The 21,053-nt window shown below is 58.8% G+C and overlaps 1 protein-coding gene across 8 annotated transcripts in view; it reads right to left on the reverse strand.

Moving 5' to 3' along the window:
* HDAC4 (histone deacetylase 4) overlaps nucleotides 1-21,053 on the reverse strand; it is a 293,729-nt gene that overhangs the window by 11,841 nt on the left and 260,835 nt on the right. For all 8 annotated transcript variants that reach the window (XM_027588588.2, XM_027588587.2, XM_035726567.1 and 5 more), the window contains 6 exons: nucleotides 20,690-20,745; nucleotides 18,858-18,945; nucleotides 16,201-16,320; nucleotides 15,332-15,429; nucleotides 5,935-6,053; nucleotides 4,242-4,375 (listed from right to left, as the gene is read on the reverse strand). In XM_027588588.2, coding sequence (XP_027444389.1) covers nucleotides 4,242-4,375; nucleotides 5,935-6,053; nucleotides 15,332-15,429; nucleotides 16,201-16,320; nucleotides 18,858-18,945; nucleotides 20,690-20,745 — 615 coding nt within the window. The remainder of the gene's footprint in view (nucleotides 1-4,241; nucleotides 4,376-5,934; nucleotides 6,054-15,331; nucleotides 15,430-16,200; nucleotides 16,321-18,857; nucleotides 18,946-20,689; nucleotides 20,746-21,053) is intronic.

Below are 21,053 nucleotides of genomic sequence, written 5' to 3' on the forward strand. Positions count from 1 at the left end.
CGTGGCCACGCCCCTCACGGCCAGACCTCTTGGGGTCTTTGTGATCTGGAAGGGGAGCTCAGCTGGAGAAGTAGGTCACTTGATGCCAAAGCACTGCACCCGGGCTGTGGGCCTCCTCTGGGAGCGGGCTCTTCTCGGGGGAGCAATGGGCCGGCCGGCTGTGGGCAGAATCCTGTGCTGAGCGTGACAGACAGGAGACCCCAAGGCCACCTTCATGCCGCGTTCACCCCCACCTGAGTCTGCAGACTTCAGAACCAAACTGGAAATGAGGCTCATCATGTTCAGTCTTTAAAAAGCTAGCCTTAGCAAAAGTGGGCAGGAAAACACTCAGAGACCGTCCAACGTTGAGGACGAGAAAACTCTGCCCCACACAGATCATGCTTGGTCCGGTAACAGCTGCTCAGGGCTCCCGCTGTCTTTTTAGGTATGGAAATCGTTTTCTGCTACATAGTTTCAAAGTGCTCACACTTTTGGTGAGAAGGATCAACAGATGACAGCATCCTGACAAAATGGTTATTAAAATACCTTGGCAGAACTTTAGTGATGGTAGCACCAGGCCCCCGTCCTCGGGGGCACCCGTCCCGTCCCCACTGGGGGCCTTTCTCTGGCCGGCACCAGGCGGCCAGAGCCCCCGGGCTGTCACACAGCCAGGTCCCCAGCCCACGTCGGTCACGCAGCAGGTGCGCCTGCCCCCCCCTTCCATCCAGAGGATGCAGAAGACATCACAGGAGGACGATGTGTAGCTGTGTGACCCCACACCACTGCACGCAGGCCTGCCCGTGCCCACGAGGCCCTGCCCAGCCTCCCCTTGGCACTGCGCCCGCTAGCTGGCTCCCGCCCCTCTGTTCCCCAAGCACAGTCGGTCCGGCCAGTGCTTCCCCCACAGCCTCTTGGCCTCAGCAGGGCTGCTCCCCAGGGACAGATTTTGGTCCTCGTCCTCCTTCCAAGGGGCATCAGCACCGTGGACCACGCCCCAGGGGGCTCTGTGCTCTCACCCGCCTCCATAACAGTCAGCCTCCGGGGGCCCTGGGCCACCGCCTGGTCGCTCTTTGAAGCTTCTGCTCCCAGCTCATGCCAGGGGCGTCCTCCGCCAGCTCCCTGCTGTCCCTGAGCACGTACGCGGCCGCTCATGGCTGGGGCCCAGGCGTGGCCCTCCCCTGCCCCGCCCCCTGCTGCAGGCAGCACACCGCCGTGCTCTGCTAGCCACTGGGAGCGCATGCTGAAGTGTCTGTCCGACACACCACGCTCCAGCCCTCAACGGCTGTGGGGCAGAGGAGTGGGGCTTGGCCCAACTTTCTTGCATCAGAAAGATTTTTAAGAGACCTTGATAAAACTAGTGCTTCCTGCTCTTTGATGTGCTTAAGGAAAAGAACATTCTCTTGTTGGAGAAGCAAACACCCAGGAAGCAAGAACAGGAATGAGCTGAAAGCCAAGTTCTTTATTGTTATTTTAAAATAACTAGCTGTAAGAATCAAAAAGCTTCAGGACAGTTTGGATATATTACTCAATTGCCTTTAAACTCTAACAAAAAAGGGGGGAGAAGATTGCTTTATGTAAAGAAAGAGTGGGTGAAATGTGGACACTTCAAAACAGACCGGTGTTCTATTCTAGAAGAGCCAAGTGCATTGCTACCCACCTGACCAGGAAGGAGACACGTCACAGGGCTCTGCGGTCTACTGGTGACTTAATTTAAAATGGACACCATGCAGGACAGAAGGCTGTCAGGGGACAACAGAGCCGCCTGAAGCCCACCGCCCACACCCCCACCGCTGGCCACGGCCTGCCCCAACGATAGCCAGGGAGCACGAGCTCTGGGCCCCACGGGGCACGTGGGTGCAAAGCAGTTCCTCACGGGGAGCCGGGCCCTGGTGCCTCTGACTGCTGGTCCTCCTCACCCTTGGTGCAGAGGGTCTCGACTCTCCTCCTCTAGCCCCTGAGCTCAGCCATCGAGGGCTACTGCCCCAGGAGGCCTGGGAGGGGTTTCCTCCACCACGGCTGCCCGAAGACTGTGCCCACTCAGTCACCGCCCTCCTCTGGGTGTGTGGGCCGAAGAGTGAGACACCACGGCTTTCCTCCCGGGTGCCACACTCCCCGGGGACACCTGGCCTTCCTCCCCTTGTCAGGCCAGCTCATGCACAGGACACACACAGAGCTTCCCGAGGATCTGACCCCAAATCAGGCCATGCTCACCCGTGATCCTGCGCTTGTATGGCTGATGCCAGGACCTGGGTCCCGACCTCACTTCTGCCTCCAAATGCTGTGTTGTCAGCTCTGTCCACCCTCAGCCTGGAGGGGCACAGGCCACGCACCTCATCCTGCTGTGTCCACAGTGGGCCTTCTGTGGCTCACCCGAGTTCAAGGGAGCAATGCTGACCGCAAATGGCTTGAGGATAGAGCCCTACGTCCTACCACTGGAGACCTGTCTACATGTCATCATTCCACCCTGTCTTACTGGATGCAGTCCAATTTGATGTGTGCCTTCGAGGGCCTGCCTGAACCCCGCTTTGTATCTCCCGTCAGAGCCCTCCTCAAGTGCCTTGTGGGCCCACCGTCTGCTGCATGTCCCCGCTGGGGGCCTAGGAGGGCAGCCTCGGGGTGAGCCTGAACCAGCTCTCGGAGCTGTGCCTCCTGGAGGAACCCTAATAGGCGCTCAAGCTTCCAGGCTGAGACACTGCAGGGACGGAGCCCCAGGACGCGTCTATGGCGCGTGAGACGGGCCTCAACAGGGGCAGCCCTGCTCGGGGGACGTGGCTGGTACTCCTCACATCACCCTTTCTGGGGCTTCGGGGCCGTCTGGCCTTGGTGTCTCCCAGTAGGGGTCAGTGCAATGGGAGCGGCGCCCTCCCCACCAGGGCCTCTTTGACTGGAGCCTGGCTTGTAGCCTGACAGCTGCTGGGTAATGTCCACCTTGGCCTCCCCGGCATCCACCCTCCAGGCCCCTCTGCTCTCCAGCCTTTTCCTGGACGGGACATCAGGGGTCCTCACAAGTGGCCCGGGGACCCCAGCACTGCCCGCGCCATGTGGGGTCAGCGCTGCACAGCTGGGGTGGTCTGTCCTCCCAAGTTGTGTGTCCCCCGGCCTCATTTCAGGGCCTTGCCACGCAGGCTCCCTTGAATCTTGGTGGTGACCAGCACAGGGACAACAGCACCCCCCGCTGGACACCCGGGGAGCCTGCCCCGCGGGACTGTGTCCTCGCCGGCGGCAGACCTGCACTCGTCAGTTTCGTCTCCTGAGGAAGGGGCTGTGAGTCTCAGGGGACGGCGTGGGAGCAGAGCTCAAGGGCTGCCTCCAGGCGTCCCGCACGTGGGCCCCCGGCACCTCCCTCCTCAGGCCGGGCCCTGCCTGTGCTCCCTGGGGCAGCAGCTGACTTGCTTCTGGGACCCAGGCGCCCACGCCACAGCAAGCAACAAGGGGAAGCTGTGCTGTAAGGGGCCGGGACCCGGCCTTCAAGGGGGTCAGGAGGTAGGTGTGGGACCCCATATCCAAAGGCCTGCGGATGGGCTTAGAATTTCAGGAAGAGCACATTTCCAAAAATCCTGGTGGAAGCTACAGGTAAGTTCCGTGTCACAAACTTCAGAGGCTCGGCCAGCTGCAGAGCATCCTGTCGAGGGCGGCACCTCCTGTCCTGACATCCAGTCCACACCCAGCTGGGCAGCTCTCCCCACCGGGAGCACCAGCCAGGAGGGAGGGGCCCCGGCCCAGTGTCATTCCGGGATGTGATGCTCCCAGGGACTCTCCCCCTTGACCGCTCACTCTCTCTCCCGTCCGGACCCTCTGAGCTCTGCTGTGCAAGCCAGCGTCTCCCTGACGCGCTCCTGCGGCCTCAGTGGGGACACAGCACAGGGGCCCCAGCCTGGGCATCGCTACGGGTTCAGAGCAGGGAGCCAGGGCTCCACGCCCCAGCCTGCAAGACCGGCACAGGGACACCGCCCCCAGAACTTACCTGAGAACCCCCCGAGAACTGACTGTCCACAGAGAAGGAAGAGAGATTAGAATATTCTCAACATGACCCACAGCAAAGGTGAGCACCTTTCAAATACAGGATCCTGAGCCACCTTTACAGAGAAGAGGGTTCTCGGTGGTCCTCTTGCTCACCTCCTTCAGCCCTAACCAGAGAGCCTGGTCAAACGGGTAACAGTCCTATACGGGGTGAGCATTAACCCAGAGCCGGAGCACAGCTGCAACAGGCCTGGGCCCTGAGCCCGCGCACGGAGCAGCCCCGGGCCCCTTGGTCCTCCTACCTCGTTGCCCAGCAAAGCAGAAACACATGCTTCCGAGGCGTCGCAGATGGCCGTGAGGTCGTGGCCCCCCTCCAGGGCCAGAACGATCCGGCCGCCAGCCAAGCCCATCAGCTGCTTCGTCAGGTACCCGAAACCTGCAAGAGGAAACGGGAGATGCAAGCGGAGGACAAGGGCAAGCCGTGGAGCCGACGCCTGGCCGCGGATCAAAGCGCCCAGAAACGCATTACATCACATTACAGAGACCCAGGGGGCTGGCGCTCTGAAGCACATAATAGAAGCCAGGTCTGATTGTAATAAATTCATTGAAGAATTTCAGTTTGGGATTCTTTTTGATCTGTTTGAGAGTAGGAATTACGGTTTTGGTGCTTTGATTTTATAATGCCGCAAATCATCTCGTTTGGGGGAAGGAAGGAACCCCAGGAGGAGCCCCTCAGCTTGCATGCTGGGACCGCGGAAGGGGGAGCATGAGCTCGTCCCCATGGCGTGCCCTCGCAGCCTGGGGACCAGAGGCCCGGGGGTTCTGGTCAGCAGTGTGCTGAGCACAAGTGTGTGCGTGTCCATTCGCGGGCACACGCCACCACTGGGAGGGCCCCTCCTGGACTCCCACACCCCAAGTCTGGTGGGTCTGGCTTTCACCGACAACCACAGGGTGCCCCCTGCATCCACATCCCCTCCCATCCACAGAGAGCGCCTGGCGGGTAATGGTGATTACCATCCTCACCAGAAGCGTCTGACGTTGATTAGAGCCGAACAAAACCGCGCCACCCTGGTCACCAGCTGCCACCAGCACACTGGGCCCAGGGCTGGGCAGTGCTCCTGGCGCTGTGGGCCTGGCGAGACTGAAACCTCCTGAAGCCTTGGCTTCGTCTCTCTCTGATGGAAACAGTGACGCGGGCCCCGAGTGCACCTGGTCCTGCACTTCACGGGAATGCACCTTCCGCAGAGGGAAGGCCCGTGGCCGCCCTCAATCGAGCACGTCTGGAGACACCATTCTTCCACAGCACGTGCTCACTCTGCGTCTTTCTGTCACATTTTGGTAATTCTCACAATATTTCAAACTTGTTCATTATTATTATTATGTTACGGTGATCACAACTCGCCTACAGCTCACATGACGGTCAGCACATTTTAGCAACAAAGTTGCTTTCAATGAAGGTCTGTACATGGTTTTGCAGACCGTCTAGTGCATGTCTAACACACTACAGTGCACTGCTAACGTCACTCTTCGATGCACTGGGAAGTCCCAAGTTCACCGGCCTGGCTACACTGCGGCACCTGTTTTACTGCGGAGCTCTGGGGCTGAAGCCGCGTTATTTTGGGGTGAGCCCGTAAGGCTCGGAACTCGGCAACGATCTGGCCGCGCGGAGGGGTGCTGGGCACCCTGCTCGCTCTTGGCCCTCTGCCCGGTCACTGCATGGGCCACTGGGCCTCCGGCTGGGTCAGGAAGTCTCTGAAGTCTGTGCCGGAGCACGGCCCCCAGGAGAGCTACCTTGCGCACCCTGGTCCACACCGGCTCGCCGTGCACCCTGTGTTCTCTGGGGCAGCTGGTGCGGTCATATTTTTAGTTAAGACCTGACGAGGGGAGTTCCCTCCCATTGTTACTAAAGGGGAGGCTTGAAATACAGAGCACACCTGGTCATAAACACAGCAGAACCCAGACTGTGCTCCTGGACCATCTGCAAATCCGACTTACATTTAGCGGAGAGGTTGTAGCCGCCGAGGGGTGTGGGGTGGCCCTCCACAGCGTCGAAGCCTGACGACACGAGCACCACATCTGGGGCAAACTCGTTCGCGATGGGCATGACCACGGTTCTGTAAAGGACAGGAGAGGGGGACACAGGGTCAGCTGGGGACACAGCCATGGAGGAGGGTGGATGGCCACTGACAGAGTCTGCCCTGTCTCCCCTCAAGGTCAGCAGGATAAGGGCTCCATGAGGGAGCTGGGAGATCAACCCAGTATGATCACGGCTCATTTCACTGATATCTTAAATGTCCAAACTGGTAAGCCCCAATATAAATGCCCAGTGAAGCCACAGCACAGGGGTTCTTGAGTAGGCTCGGTGGTACATTCGAGGCAACCTATAACCCCCACGGCACCAGCTGACCAGGCTGCTAAAGGTCCCCCCTTCCCCTCATCCCTGTCCCCTGGCTGTCCTGTCTTGCTCCTGTGGGGGGTGGCTCTGCTCACCCCTATGCTTTGCTTTATGTGGCCCTGATTCAAGACCGGCACAGCCACTGACTGCCCCCAGTACCAGGAACCCAGAGCTGTGTGTCTGAGGGGGTGGGGGAGCCCCTGAGCAGCCCTGGTCTGGAGGGGGCCCTGGTGTGCTCCTTCCACCCACCCGAGGCCACAGCACCAGCCACACGTGACTGGACCCGCACACATGCGTGTAAGGGTGATCGCTGGGCCAATCTGACACCTGGGATCTGTAAAGCGACAACTGGTGATCAAATTTAAGAGAACAGACAGGTTACAAATGTAAACACCACTGGGAAGTTCAGTGGTTTAGGGATACCAGGGAAACAAGGAAACCCGTCCACTTGAAAAGTAGAAAAAACACTTCTTAACAGGAAACAACCACTCACGAGCATGCAGTCTAATTATATCCTATAAATATGTGCTCTGTGCTCTGCGACCGCATTACGACGAGAAGCTAAACAACTTTGTCAGTTAAACTTGCTTTATTCCATTTTGAATGCATCACCACAGACTTCCAGAGTCTCCCTCCTCTCTCTGGGCCGTGTGCCTGCAGCGGGCTGGGAGGCGGCTCGCCATCACCCACGTGCCATGCATCTCCGCGGGACTCCTCACTTGCTCGTGGCCACGGGAAGTCCGGGTTTCCCCAAGTTTCTGTGGCATCAAAGGGCTGCTTCCTGTTCCTGCAGCTTCCAACGGCGTGCAGGTCCTGCTGCTCACCTCTGACTCAAGTCAGTCAAGCAGGTGTCCACAGGCCCACATGGGGAGATGGCGGCATGCCCCCAGCCTGGCCCACGGTCCCCTCCCACCCAGGTCAGCAGGGAACACCAGGGCCACAGCACAGCAGGGCTGGGACGAGAGCCTCCACAGTCTCTCGTGCCTTGTAGTAGCAAATAAAATTTTATACTAATGTCTGCGAAGTCCACTCCATAAAGCACCAGCATCAGCCAACAGAAGCAAAATGAACAGTTTCTCTGCTCAGAATGATTCCGACTGTGATCCTCTCGAGAAGTCCCTCTGGTTCCGGGGGGTGAAGTGATGGAAACTACACACAAGGTTAAGATCCGGCCGCCCATCTCTGCAGGAGGCGTGGGACAGGCACGGCCTGATGCTTGAGGACCCTGCCAGCAAGCCCTTCCGAGAAGGATGTCTGCGACGTGGGAGCAGCCTCCGGGGGTCCCTCTGATCAGGTCAGGCACTGAGAAGATCTGCCGTACCGACGGGCCCAACCGCACACGCGGGTGCTCTGCCAGTCGAGAACCTCACCTCTGGACCCTCAAACTGGGCGGCCACAGGCCAGCGTTGGCTCCTGAACCTCACATGGCTTTCCTCTCTCTTCCGAGGCTGTGCCCAGTTCACGCAGCCTCCTCTGGACTGCGTCTGCCCCAGGCTGGTCAAGTGGCTTCAGGGGACCCAGGTCTGCGCCCAGGGGACCATCTGTCAGGGGCCGCAGGAACACCACCTGTGACTCCTGACCAGGGACCAGCAGACATTCCTGCCAACGGCCAGAGAGTGCACGTCATCTTCGGGACACAGGGCCTGTTGCCATGACTCACAATGCCCTTGTCGTGAGAAAGTGGCCACATCTGTATGTGAACATGTGCGCGTGGTACGTTCCACTAAAACTTAAAAAACACGTGGTGGAATGTGGCCTAGGCCCACTTCACTGCTGTCAGGATGACTCTTCAGCACACGACACCTGCCTCACACTGTAACACGCTTCCTCATGTCCACTGGGACACTGCACAAAAGTTCTCCGACTCTGTGAACACGAAGTGCGCACCAGTCTCCTAAGCAGACCGTTTGCTCAGGGCCCGCGCCGGAGCGTGGGTTAATGGTCCGGCCATGGCGGGACGGCCGCTGTGGGCAGAGGGATGGGGGAGTGCCTCGGAAGCCAGGACAAGAGCCCCGTGTTCACCTCATGGCCAGAGACGCCGTCTGCCTCCCCGCGGGAGGACCCAGTTTCCAGGCAGGGCCGGTCTACACCGGCCAATGCTTTTCACTGCCTGTGCCCTTCCAGAGAGACGGTTTTCTGATTATTTTAATGAAGTTCCTGTCACATAAACAGTCTTCAGGCCGAAGAACGGTTTTAGCCATGTGTTTGGTATGGATCTTACAGCCAAGACCTTTGTTCAGTGAAAAACACAGACACCTTGTGTAGACACTGGCTCATTCACAAAGCACTTTAGCAGCCATTTTGCAGCAAATGCATGTGGTGGGCCTAGTTCTCTGCTCTGAAGTACTGCTGAGCTATTCCATTTCTAATCCCCCTCACAAAATTAAAAAAATAGCCCCATTAAAACCTTCATTAGAGGAAGTTAATACCAAGTGAGTCCCTGGCGTCCACACTTGCTGTGTGGCATCACGCAAAGCCAATCAAAACAAAATGTGAAACCCCGTGTCTGCATGTGTGCGTAAGCGGGGCACGGGCCCATCAGACACGCGCAAGCATGAGCCGTGGACGCACGTGCACACACTCATTCTATTCCCCTGGTTTGGAGCCCTGCAGGTTGTAGTCGCAAACACCAGCTGAAGCTAAGAAAGTCTGCAGTGCTGTTGAGAGCCAGCCGTGCGCCGAGTGGTCTCCAGACTGGTTCTCGGGAGCCCTGAGAAATGTCACCTCCCCTCAACAGAGTCTGCTTCTTCACCTCCAAGAAGGGGGCTGAACGCGGCTCTCCTGAGGATCCCGTCAGCCTCCTAGAAACCCCATATCATCATCCTACCCAGGACCCCCATGCTTCATAGATGTCACAATGAAAACGGGAATCTAGCCTTGCATTTTACTTCTAGAATGAAATTTTAACAAACAATGTAGCCTTGGATACAGATGTCAATATTTACAGCAGACCTTCTCTCAAACCATCGCTGTAAGGTGAGTGTTTCTGGGGGTCATCTTTGACCTCCTGCAGGGCAGCCTGAGGGCAGAGGGGGTGGGCTGGGGGCTTCCCAAGGCTGCAGACCATCCACTGTCCCCTCAGAGCCAGGGGGAAGGGCATGTCTCCCAGAGAAGAGATGGGCCAGTGTCCATGCCTGGCACATCCCTTACCCTAGGAAAGCAGAGAGCACACGGCTCTCAGGAACCACCACCATCATGTCCCCTGAGCCCCCTCTGTGTGCCCTGGCTGTGAGGGCTGGGGCTCAGGGACGCAGCAGTCGGAGGGACGGAACCTGGGCCTGGGAACAGCCCCAGGACGTTGCCCACTCCCTTCCCGAGGCCTCATCAGGGCTGGCTGCCAGTGAGCTGCTCAGGGACACAGCCCTCCCCTCACCCCTGCAGCTCACTGCCCACGTCGCAGCCTTCCACGGAGGAGGGCTGTGTGTCCAGGAGAGGTGCGAGCTGTCACAACAGATGGGGTGGCCTGAGCACACTTTGCAAATGTGAAGCATGCTTGCTATCAGTCTGGGGCTGTTCCGTGGCGGGGACAGTGCCAGGAGCGTTTATGGGTCACGTCCAGCTAACACCACAGAACATCAGATTACACAGGTGTACAAACACGTCTCCAAAACCCACAGGGGAATCTGAATGCAGTAACCTGTTCAACAGTTGGTTTCAACTTCTGGAAGGAAATGACTTCTTTGATTTGTCTCCCAACCACAGCCCCACACAAAACGCACCAAACTCATGGACATCAGAGGCCTCGGGCCCGTGGCGCTGTCCCCGGGGACTGTGCCTACCCATGCCAGAGAGCACGTGGGAACGTGGGGGGCAGCCCAGGGCCTCCGAGGGCCCCAGGAACACGGTCCACACCGCCGGCCCACAAACACCTCTTTGCACCAGGTGCCTGAGGACTCACACGGCAGAGCCTGCGGCTTCATCCTTCTCGTGTGCGTTTGGCCAGGCGTCTGCAGCGACAGAGTTCTCAGGAGGTGGAGCTGCCCGATGGACAGAAGCCACTGTTTCTGAACGGACAAACCCTGTTTCACAGGAGCCTGGTGCCCTCGGTAGCTGATGACACGATTTAAACCACCACAGCATTTTGATCATTGGAAACCCCTTCTGTCGCACGCTGGGCACACCCTGGCTTCGAGGGCCAGGAGGGGACTGGGGCGCTTGCTCTGCGACCTGGGTCGGCCGCACCTGTGCTGCACCTGCAGTGGGCCGGGACTCGGGGCACCTGTGCAGCTGTGACTGCTGGGCTCTGGGGGCTCCACAGGTTGAGAGAGCATCTTCACCGGGTCACTGGGCCCACCAAGCATTCCAAAGCCGCTGAGAGTTGGAGTCAGAAGACAGATAAAAATGGGAACCATGCACTCAGCCCTGGCCGCGCCCCCGACAGCGATGCCCGGCACCCCATTCTGCTCCGTCCACCCCAGGGCACTGTGGCCGGCGAGAGCATACAGGCCGCCAGGGCAAAGCCAGACACTGAGGCCAGGCCCTCGGCCGTCCCCTCTCCTCTCTGCCCCCGCTCTGCACCCCCATGACCCCTGGACCCGCACTTCCCAGCTTTCTGTGCTCTGCTCGCCCAGACCCTGCCCTGGCGAGGTGGGGACGCCCCTCCTCTCTCCCTGCTGCCTCCTCAGAGGTGAGGTAAGCGTGCCTTGCTCTGACCCCTGCCCCTCCCTGCTGCTCCTGGCTGGCTGTCACTTGCAAAAGGTGGGGCGCCTGGCTCTGCTGGCTTCTCCACCCCTCCCGTCCAGCATCCCGCCAACATGGTGCCCCTTCCCCTCAGCCACCATGGTCCCCACTGGGCTCAGCATGGCTGCCCTGCCCCCACGTGCTCCGAGCTCTGTCCCATCACCGCCTTCAGGCCTCTCGGCCTGTCTAGGGCCTGGCACTCTCGGCCAGCAGCCATCCATCGGCTAGCGCTCCCGTTCCTCCCCACCACCAGGAATACACAACAGAGGTGGCACTGCCTGCTGAGGACGCCCCACAGACCCACGCCTGGCATGATGAGGTCTCTGCTGGCCCGGGCACCGCAGCCCAGGCCTCTCCCAGTGGCTCCCTTCTTGCTACGAAGCCAACCTGGGTCTCTGCCTCAGTGTCCCCATGTTCTCTCCTGAGCTCCTGCCCCGCTCTTGGCAGGGCCCTGGCTTCCCTTGGGGAACTCAACTCCAAGCAGCAAGTATTTAGGAGATGGCCCCTCCCCACCCGAGTCCCCCTCAAGGCTCCCACTAGACAGCTGTGGAACATCCAGACCTGCCATGTTGGTCACCTGGGCAGAGCCCCCGACGTGCTCCTTGAAGGACAGGGCCACAGTCCCCAGAGGTGGCCTCACACGCCCGTGGGCTCGCACTGCAGGTCTCTTCCCGCGGGGGTGCCTGACAACCCATCCCAGATTCGTTCCTCCAGGACTCAGCCAGGAAGCTCCTGCCCCTCTGCGGGCAGGTGCCCCAGCACCACGTCACTGCACTTGCCCGCATGCACTAGGGCCGCTGGGGGGGCCCGCTGTCCCGGCTCCGTGCTGCCCTCCAGGAAGGCTGCTAAACATGAGTGTACACACTCTGCTTCTAAATCACCACAGAACGTGCCGGGTAACATGTCCATGTAGGAAAAGATGTGGATGCCCTTCGAGGGACAGAACTGCCTTCAGTAAACAAGGTCCAGGGCTTTGTACCCAATGTCTTCATGACAGTGAATCCTGGACGGAGGCAGAGCCTCTGCGGCTGGACTGGGCAGTGTGAGCATGGTGGGCGCCGCTGAACCGCACACGCCACATGGCTAAGACAGAAAGTGTTCTGTGCATTTCACCACGACAATAAACAAATACAAATTTTTGTTTAAAAAAAAAAACACCCCCCCCCCAAAAAAAAACACCTTATGGAAGTAACGGAAGTTCAAAGAGCTTCAATCTGGAGCTTCAATCTTTATGTCACGCTTGAAAGGTTGGGGGGGACATGAAATGAGTCTGCCCAGTTGCTCAATTTAAAGGCAAATCTCAATTCATTAAAAGATTAAAGTTACCACTTCAAAATATCCAGTTTCTCTGACATCTTTGATAAACTTTATAAAATCACATTTAAATGGAAGTTACGATCTAGAAGCACACGTAATCCCAGTTTCATTTCCTGACTGCACAGGCGACCCGCTCGCCTCCAGACGGCAGGCAGGCGAGGGCTGAGAGCACATCGTGGTGCCCGTCCGCCCAGAACCCTCGCCTCTGCTCAGCAGACTTCAAAGCCCGTCTGGCGGCGCACTGGTTTGAATTAGGGTCGCCGTTTCTCAATCTGAGCCCGGGGAGAAAGTGCGGCTCCTTCTGGATTTCATTAGGGGCACCTTTCTTATCTCTTCTTCATCTCAGGCTTGATCTCCTGAAATGCAACGTGGCAGGCAACGGGTCTGAGTAACAAGGTGCTGCCTCCAAGGCACACATTGTCCCCGGGGGCACCCCCCCCCCCCGACAAGGGGAGAAGCATAGAAGAAAGGCGAAAGCGGATCCTGCCCCTTCTTCCCCCATCGATCGATGCCCGGGGAACCATAAATTGTAAACTTCAAAGTGCTATTTTACATTAAAATCAATAAAAAAAAAAAAAAAAAAAACCCTGAAACAATTTTCCTTTTCAAAGGAGCTATTTAAGCTTTACAAAGTTCATTTGATAAGGTATCATCCTATACATGCTTGGCAGAAGATGAAAACAGAATGTCAACAGCAACTCGGAGTGAAGGGTTCATCTTAAAGGCTGGCCCGGGGCGGGGGCCTGGGGATGGTCCCCGAGGCTGGAGGACGACCTCCTGGTGCTGGGCGTCCCCGTGCCTGGACCAGAGCACCCAGCGGATGTGGTCCTGTGAAGTCGACCGCAAGCGGGCGATGTGCAAGCAGAGACCCCCCAGTCCCCCGCCGTACACCCATCCCAGCACAGTGCCACCATCCATCTGTGCCAGAGCTGGCCACGTGGTGCCCCGGGGTGCCTCATCCCCGCAGGGTTTCAGGGTTTCCGCCCCTCACGCGGCTGTCCAGACCTTTTATTTTTTTTGTAGCCTCCCGGGAGGGCTGGTTCTCAGGCGGGGGGAGGATAAAGGGGTGCTGGCTGCAGGACGCCCTATGGACAGCAGTGAGGACCCCGCTGCTGGTGCTGCACAGTTCAGATTTTGAGAAGCTGGTGGTCGACTACGTACACTAGAAAACTTTCAGACATTGTATTTGTTTGGGGGAATCCCTCTCCCTTAAATTAGGCAGGCAACTGTCACAATCATATTCTATCTGATCAGGAGTAAGAAGAAACATCAACATTAAACCAATGAGATCAGAGCAAGAAGTGATTCAGGGGTAAATCCAGGCAGAGAAATCTCCTAGGGAGGTGATGGGCTCCAACTTATAAAGACCGGCCTCACTGCTTGAGAAGCTGCCCTCAATTTCATCAAACCTGAGCTGTTATTTCTATGAACCACTGAGCAACTGGGAGAGGAATGTCCATCCACAGAGCCACATGTGTGGTCAAACCCAACAATCATTCTGAGTTTGGAGATGAGCAAGGAGATGCTGGGAGGGCTCCCATGGCCCATGCACGCTCCCCACGGAGCGGCAGCAGAACGCTAACAGACAAGTCCTCTGACGGAGTCACACCCACCAGGGACACGCACACGTGTAACCACAGACACACGTGCACATGGGCACAGAGGCATGCACATGGCCACGTGAACGCATATCCGCAGAGAGATGCGCACACACACGGGCACACCTGCACACACGCCTCCATGCACATGGCCACGTGAACGCGTATCCGCAGAGAGATGCGCACACACACGGGCACACCTGCACACACGCCTCCATGCACACGGCCACGTGAACGCGTATCCGCAGAGAGATGCGCACACACACGGGCACACCTGCACACACGCCTCCATGCACACGGCCACGTGAACGCGTATCCGCAGAGAGATGCGCACACACACGGGCACACCTGCACACACGCCTCCATGCACATGGCCACGTGAATGCGTATCCGCAGACACACTCAATACATCTGCAGAACCATGTGCATCACAAGCACACGCCTGCACACGTGTGCTTTGTGTTTAGATCAAGCAGGGTAAGAGCAGAGTTCGAGAACGAGGCAGAAGAAAATTCACTGCAAACCTCACGGGGCTCCAATTCCTAGCGCACTGACAGGGTTTTCTAACAAAGACCAACAGCCTGTCAAGCTCTGCCACTGGACATCACTCTTTTCCTCTGGGGCCCTGGGACCCAGAGACGGCGTTCTCGGGAGACGGCGGAGGCCACCATTTAAAATAACAGGCAGGAAGCCTGCACTATGGAGCGTCCACGTTTGGTTGTGGGAATTACTTCAATGTGGCCCAGATCAAAGCCGCAATCCCCATTTGAAGACAAAAGCAGACATGGCGCGTACAGAAAATCGCCGCGTAGCTCTGTCCCGGCGGAAGAGAGCAGCGCCGAGTGGGTGGACAGGGGGGCAGAGCGGGTGGACAGCGGGACAGTGGCCTCAGGCTGCAGCGATCGTGGAGGAAGCCTGGTTTCTGTCGCACAAAGGGTTTGTCGGAAGGAAAATCAGGAGACGGCCCAATCTCCCAGAGCTGAGCAGCCGCTCTTCGTGAACCTCAGGTTTTCTGAGCACGTCACTGATCCTCACCTGGGCCTCAGCCACCTTCTTACCATCGAAACCCAGGGGGTTCCCGCTTCTCAGGTGAAGCCCGGGACGGCCCGCTGCAGACAGGAGGTGAGAAGGCGGCGTCGGAGACCCCTCCTCTGGCTTGAAGAATGCATGAGGAGAAGCACCAGACCCCAGAGCCCCGTCTCTCCAAGCTGCGTAAACACCTGAGCCCCCCGGGCACCCGGAGGGGAGCTAGAGCGGCTGCCCTGGGCGCATCCGCGCGTGTGCGTGAAGGGAGAGAGAGGCTGGAGAGCAGCAGGAAAACCGAGCAGGAGCTGGGGGCGCGGGAGCGGAACTCCTGATTGCTTTGTACGTGCCCCGTGGGACAGGAAGCCAGGACACTCACCTGAAGGCCGCCAAGTACTCTGCGTCGCCCATGGGGGGATCAAGGCCGCCGGTGAAAGCCATGTTGACATTGAAGCCCACGCCCGGCCCTGTGCCCACCTGCGTGGAAGAGAGAAACTCCTATCACGGGCCCTGGCCTGACCCTCGGTGCCCTGCAGCGGAGCCCAGGGGCTGTGCTTGCCAGCACGACCCCACGGCCTCTGACTCTCAGACTCCCACAGCGGAGTGTGGGCACAGAATGCAGAGCTCTCGGCCACTCGCACGTGGGGGAGCCATGGGAGCCGCCCGGCCGTGTGGGAAGATGGCCCTGCAGACGCCAGCGCAGCGCAGCCAGAAGGTCAACGGGTGAGGCCGTTCTGCCCTGCGTCCTGCCCAGAGGTAAGACCCGGAGTCTGCGGGCACTCTGCCTGGGTGTTGGGGTCTCTTTGTTCAGTGAGGGCAGGCTCTGCTGGGGGATCGGCTCTCACAAAGGCTCTGAGCCTGCCAATCCCCCGCCGCCGTGTGGCCCTGGGCAGGTACAGGACGGCACCAGCGCCCCGCCCAAGGGACGGACAGGAGCAGGGGCCTGGAGGTGTTTCAATCGTGCACCGTAGGCCTGGAGGGCCGGGGCCGGGGGGGGGGTGCCCCATGCTTCCCCTCAGTCTCCCTAGATTAGCGCCAGAAATCATGTTGTCTCTCATGTGAACCTCAGGCAAAATAAAACCTGTGTGCACACACAGGACGACTGCTTGAAATCGCTTGGGGAGAACGTGAGCAGGAAGCCCTTGCTTCTGTGTGTGCGGGGCTGGGCGTCCCCCACTCTGGCCTCCAGAGCAGCCCCGCCTCGGCCCCTCTGACAGGCCCGCACGGCGGCGGGCAGCCCCTGCTTACCTCGTCCGGAGCCCCGCTGCCCGGGAAAAAGTTCCCGTCGTCATAACGGTGAAGGGAGATGTACAGGACGTTCGGGTCGTTGTAGAAGGCCTGCTGGGTCCCGTTTCCGTGGTGTACGTCCTGAAAGAGCGGGGAGAGCTGACTCAGTGCCGGTGGACGCCTCCAGCGGGGCCCGGAGGGAGCGGGGCCGAGGCGACAGAAGGAAGGGGCCCCAGGTGTGTCCCAGCTGGGGTTCCTTGCCATCGGCACCACGGCATATTGCAGGTTCAGCAAAGATGAAGAGGCTGGTGCTTTAGGCCTCCCCAGAGGCCACGATTTTCCACACAAAACATCCGATCAACTTCTTGCCCCTGCCACGTCTGTGTGAAGTGAGCTGACCACAGCTGTTCAGTTTCAAGCCCATGTGAGGTGGCAGCTCTGTACCAGACACCGGGGTGCGGCAGGAGACCATCGCACGGGGCTGGGAGTGACAGGTGCGCACACAGCACGGGGTGCGGCGGGAGACCATCGCACGGGGCTGGAAGCGACAGGTGCACACACAGCACGGCTGGAAGCGACAGGTGCGCACACAGCACGGGGTGCGGTGGGAGACCATCGCACGGGGCTGGAAGTGACAGGTGCACACACAGCACGGCTGGAAGCGACAGGTGCGCACACAGCACGGCTGGAAGCGACAGGTGCGCACACAGCACGGGGTGCGGCGGGAGACCATCGCACGGGGCTGGGAGTGACAGGTGCGCACACAGCACGGGGTGCGGCGGGAGACCATCGCACGGGGCTGGGAGTGACAGGTGCGCACACAGCACGGGGTGCGGTGGGAGACCATCGCACGGGGCTGGAAGTGACAGGTGCACACACAGCACGGCTGGAAGCGACAGGTGCGCACACAGCACGGGGTGCGGCGGGAGACCATCGCACGGGGCTGGGAGTGACAGGTGCGCACACAGCACGGGGTGCGGCGGGAGACCATCGCACGGGGCTGGGAGTGACAGGTGCGCACACAGCACGGGGTGCGGCGGGAGACCATCTCACGGGGCTGGGAGCGACAGGTGCGCACAGAGCACGGGGTGCGGCAGGAGACCATCGCACGGGGCTGGGAGCGACAGGTGCGCACACAGCACGGGGTGCGGCAGGAGACCATCGCACGGGGCTGGGAGCGACAGGTGCACACAGAGCACGTGGTGCGGCAGGAGACCATCGCACGGGGCTGGGAGTGACTGGTGCGCACACAGCACGGGGGGCCCGGGCCCCACGCACCAATGACAGACTGATGCTCCTGATCACCGTGCCCACATGTGAAAAGCACAAAAGTGGGGCAGCTGGGCTTCCACCAGGCCTGAGGCCACGCACGGGTCTCTGGTCAGGGCCGGAAAGGGCCATGGGGACAGGCGGCCGGCTTCACACAGTGTGCGCATGTGAGGAGCTGCGTGAGAGTTAGTGATTTTAAACCCCGGGAACTGCTTGGTATGTTTGTCATTTATAAATGTTATCTATGCTTAATAGAGCCACTGTGGCAGGCCAGCTATAAATAAGGGGTTGTAAAAGACACCCGATCCCACCAACCAGAAAGCCACCTTGGCTGAGAGGACACACACGGCTCTCGCGAAGGGTGCTTTCCGTAACTGAGGCAGCCCTGCACACACATGTGTGTTTAACACAGCGGTGGGAGCCCGGGGTGAGCAGCCCTATGACCACTCACTTCCGCCAAGTGCCCCGGCCACACGTGTGTGCTGGACAGAGGCGCTGTGAGTCACGTGCTCATGAATGGTACCACACTCGATACCTGGCTCATTGGGACAAAGGTGCCGGCACGCTGAGGGCCAACACTGGGCAGCTTTCCCTGGTGCTCCCAGGTCTCAGCCATCTCAAGGCCCTGTGACCGGTGCCCAGCACTGGGAGCTTACTGGGTATGCTAGGGCTGTGTGTGGTGTTTCTTTTCCCAAACAGAGAAGGACCCTGCAGTACATACAATAATCCTCCCTGAGCATCTGCTTTCCTTTCCCCTTAAAGCAATCATCAAATCATAAGTACCAAACAGAATAGGGAAGAAGAATAAAATGAACACCTTTGGTGTCCATCCCCAGTGTAAGAAGCTGTGTGACTGTTTTTGGAGCTCAGATACTGTACACAGCATTTTTAAGCTAGAGTTTACCCTCCTGGGGCGGTGGGGCTGTGAGAAGCAACACCACCTGTAGGAAAATGGGAAGGAGGCTAAGCCAGCATGAAGGGGTCGCCAGGCAGAAGTGGGAAGGCGTTTCCACCAGGAAGGACTGAGACGCACAGCGCCATGTCCAGCTGTGGGAGAATGTGGCCCACGCCCTTAGGTGGACACGTGAGGTCATGGCCATCACCCCCCCATGACCCCCAAACCTGCCTCTCAATGAGGTCTTGCCAAGGATCATCTTTCGATTGCTGCTCTTAACCACAGGCACATTTCTGGACATTTCCAGACCCAGCTATTGGCAGGACTGGCTATTGGCTGTAAAGTGGACTTGTGACAGGTTTGAGCTTTTATTTTCTGCATTTGGGGTAGTTTCCAGAAAGTTAAGGTCCCGAAATGCAATGTCAATGGAGGCAGAAAGCCCACCTCCTCTCTGCACACGGGACGCTGTCTGCTCCCCACCCCCAGCCCCTCTCAGGGAACAGGCCCCACTTACCCAGTCCACTATGAGGGTCTTGCTCACGTCCAGCCGCTGCTGGAGAAGCTTGGCCGCGATGGCCACGGAGTTAAAATAGCAGAAGCCCCTGCAGGTGAGAGGAGAGACAGAAGGAGAAGACGGGTTCTCACCAGTCTGCGCACAAAGTGCGGCAGAACCCTCTGCAGTCCTGGGAGACTTCAAGAGGGTCTGGTGAAGGCAAGGCTCCCTTAATCGATGCTACTGATGGACAGACAGGCCCCCTCCACGTCCCCCCAACGATGTACCGGCACGCCACCCTCCCTGGCCCAGATCGCTCGGCAGCCACTCACTGACCAGCCTCCGCAGAGGCAGGTCACTTATTTGACCTGCTTACTGCTCATCTGTCCAGGCTCTCAGACGTGTGACAGTGATGCACACGTCATTCCCATGAGTAACTGCAGAGTCTTCTTCAAGAAAACGCAAAAACACGCTAACAATGGGATTCAAGTAAAACTGAAAATCTAACTCTATTGTTTCCTTTGCCTGAATTACTGCAAAAACAGGGAAATCTGGGTGGTTTTGTTTTGGGAACCCAGGCGAGCGACCTGCAAGCCCCCCCATGGCAGGACGCACAACCTCCGGAGCTGGCACCCACAGCTGCAAGGGCACATGCAGCCAAACGCCCCAAAGAGCTTTCCCCAACACACTCCTTTGTGCTCCATCTCGGTCCGTTTGGGTTCATGCTCCAGAACATCCAACAACTTAGATAAAATTAGAAAACTGCCTTCAGAGGAAGGAAACACGGAGGATCCTGTTCCTAACAGCATATGGGGGGTTCCGGGGCATGGAGTCACCGAGCCCAAGGGTCTCTAGGAGAAGACAGCCCAGTCTAACCTGAAGCCCCTCTCAGGAGCTTACGGCACTCCCTCCTCCCTGGGAAGGAGATTCCTTCTTCAAACCACGGTCCGATGCCCTCCCTTCCGGTAGAGGACAGAGGGCTCCCACCTGCCTGGGAGCCCAAGCCCAAGCTCCTTGAGAATGCGGGCTCAGCCTGAGGTTCCTCAGCCTCGTTCTAGCTGCTCCTGAATAGGCGTCCCTCCCTGCGCTTCCTGGATTCCCAGCCGGGCTCCGTCCATTTGCAGGGTCCTTGCTTTGCCGTCCGAGCCGCTGCTACTCATTCTCCAGGGAACAGCCCGGACGTCACCTCTCCCAGCAGGGGGCGCCCGTCCTCCCACAGCGCCCATCCTGCTTGCTGGACTCGTTTCCCAGGTCCCACGAGAAGCCACGTCTAGCCCACCCCCAGGCACCCAGGTACTTGGTGCACAGCTGGTGAGGCCCAGAGTCGGGTCCCTGCGACCCTGTCCCAGGTGGGTCTCCACCTGCCACTGCTTCTCCCCGGTGCACCTGGAGCAACCTGCATACCACACTTGCTGTCTGGCCAGCTCCTCAGACGAGCGCACACTCAGAGCTATAGCCAGAGCCCCAGACGGGGTCCAGATAGCTTGCCCCTGTGCTCATGGCCTTGAGAGGTCAGCCTCAGTAGTACCAAACCATAAGCAGGTCAGCTGGAAGGCCACATGTGAGATGACCTGAGGGGTTTGGTCAGAATGTTCTAGAACAATGAAGCGCCACTCGTTCTGGTGCAATTTAAGTCTCCACCGAATTTTTTACAACAAAGTGGAGGCTGAGAAGACTTCTCTGGACTGATGCTTGCAGGTTCCTGGTACGATCAGCGAAGGTCACCTGCGTGGCTCTGGAGCTGTGATAGTTACTCGGGGCCGTGTTTTCACTCAGATGCAGCCCAGCCCTTTGAGAAGAGTTGAATCAGAAACCGGCACACCCCTGCCCCCCACGGCCGCGTGTCTACTTACATGGGTGTGCTCTCCTCTGCGTGATGTCCTGGAGGACGGACCACGGCAAAGCCGTTCTGCACACGACACCAGACGGGGAGAACCAGGGAGGAAGAGGGTTCAGGTCAGTGAGAAAATGAGCACAGAGCGGACTGCGGCGGGGTCAGGCACACGCAAGGACACGGAGCCACACATCTGGGCTCACAGACAGGGACGGGACAAAGGGCGGCTGTAAGCACTTCAAAGACGTCTGGGTCCCTGCTGTTAAAGAGATCCTCTGGTTGTCATGGTTACTAAGAGAAAAGGTGAATTCCACCCTGACGTTTTATCTTTGATGGCTCACAGGCAAAAAGGCTTGGAGCTGCTTAGCTCAGGGATCTGGGTA

This window comes from Zalophus californianus, chromosome 3 (genome assembly GCF_009762305.2).
Source record: "Zalophus californianus isolate mZalCal1 chromosome 3, mZalCal1.pri.v2, whole genome shotgun sequence".
Classification (NCBI taxonomy): Eukaryota; Metazoa; Chordata; class Mammalia; order Carnivora; family Otariidae; genus Zalophus; species Zalophus californianus.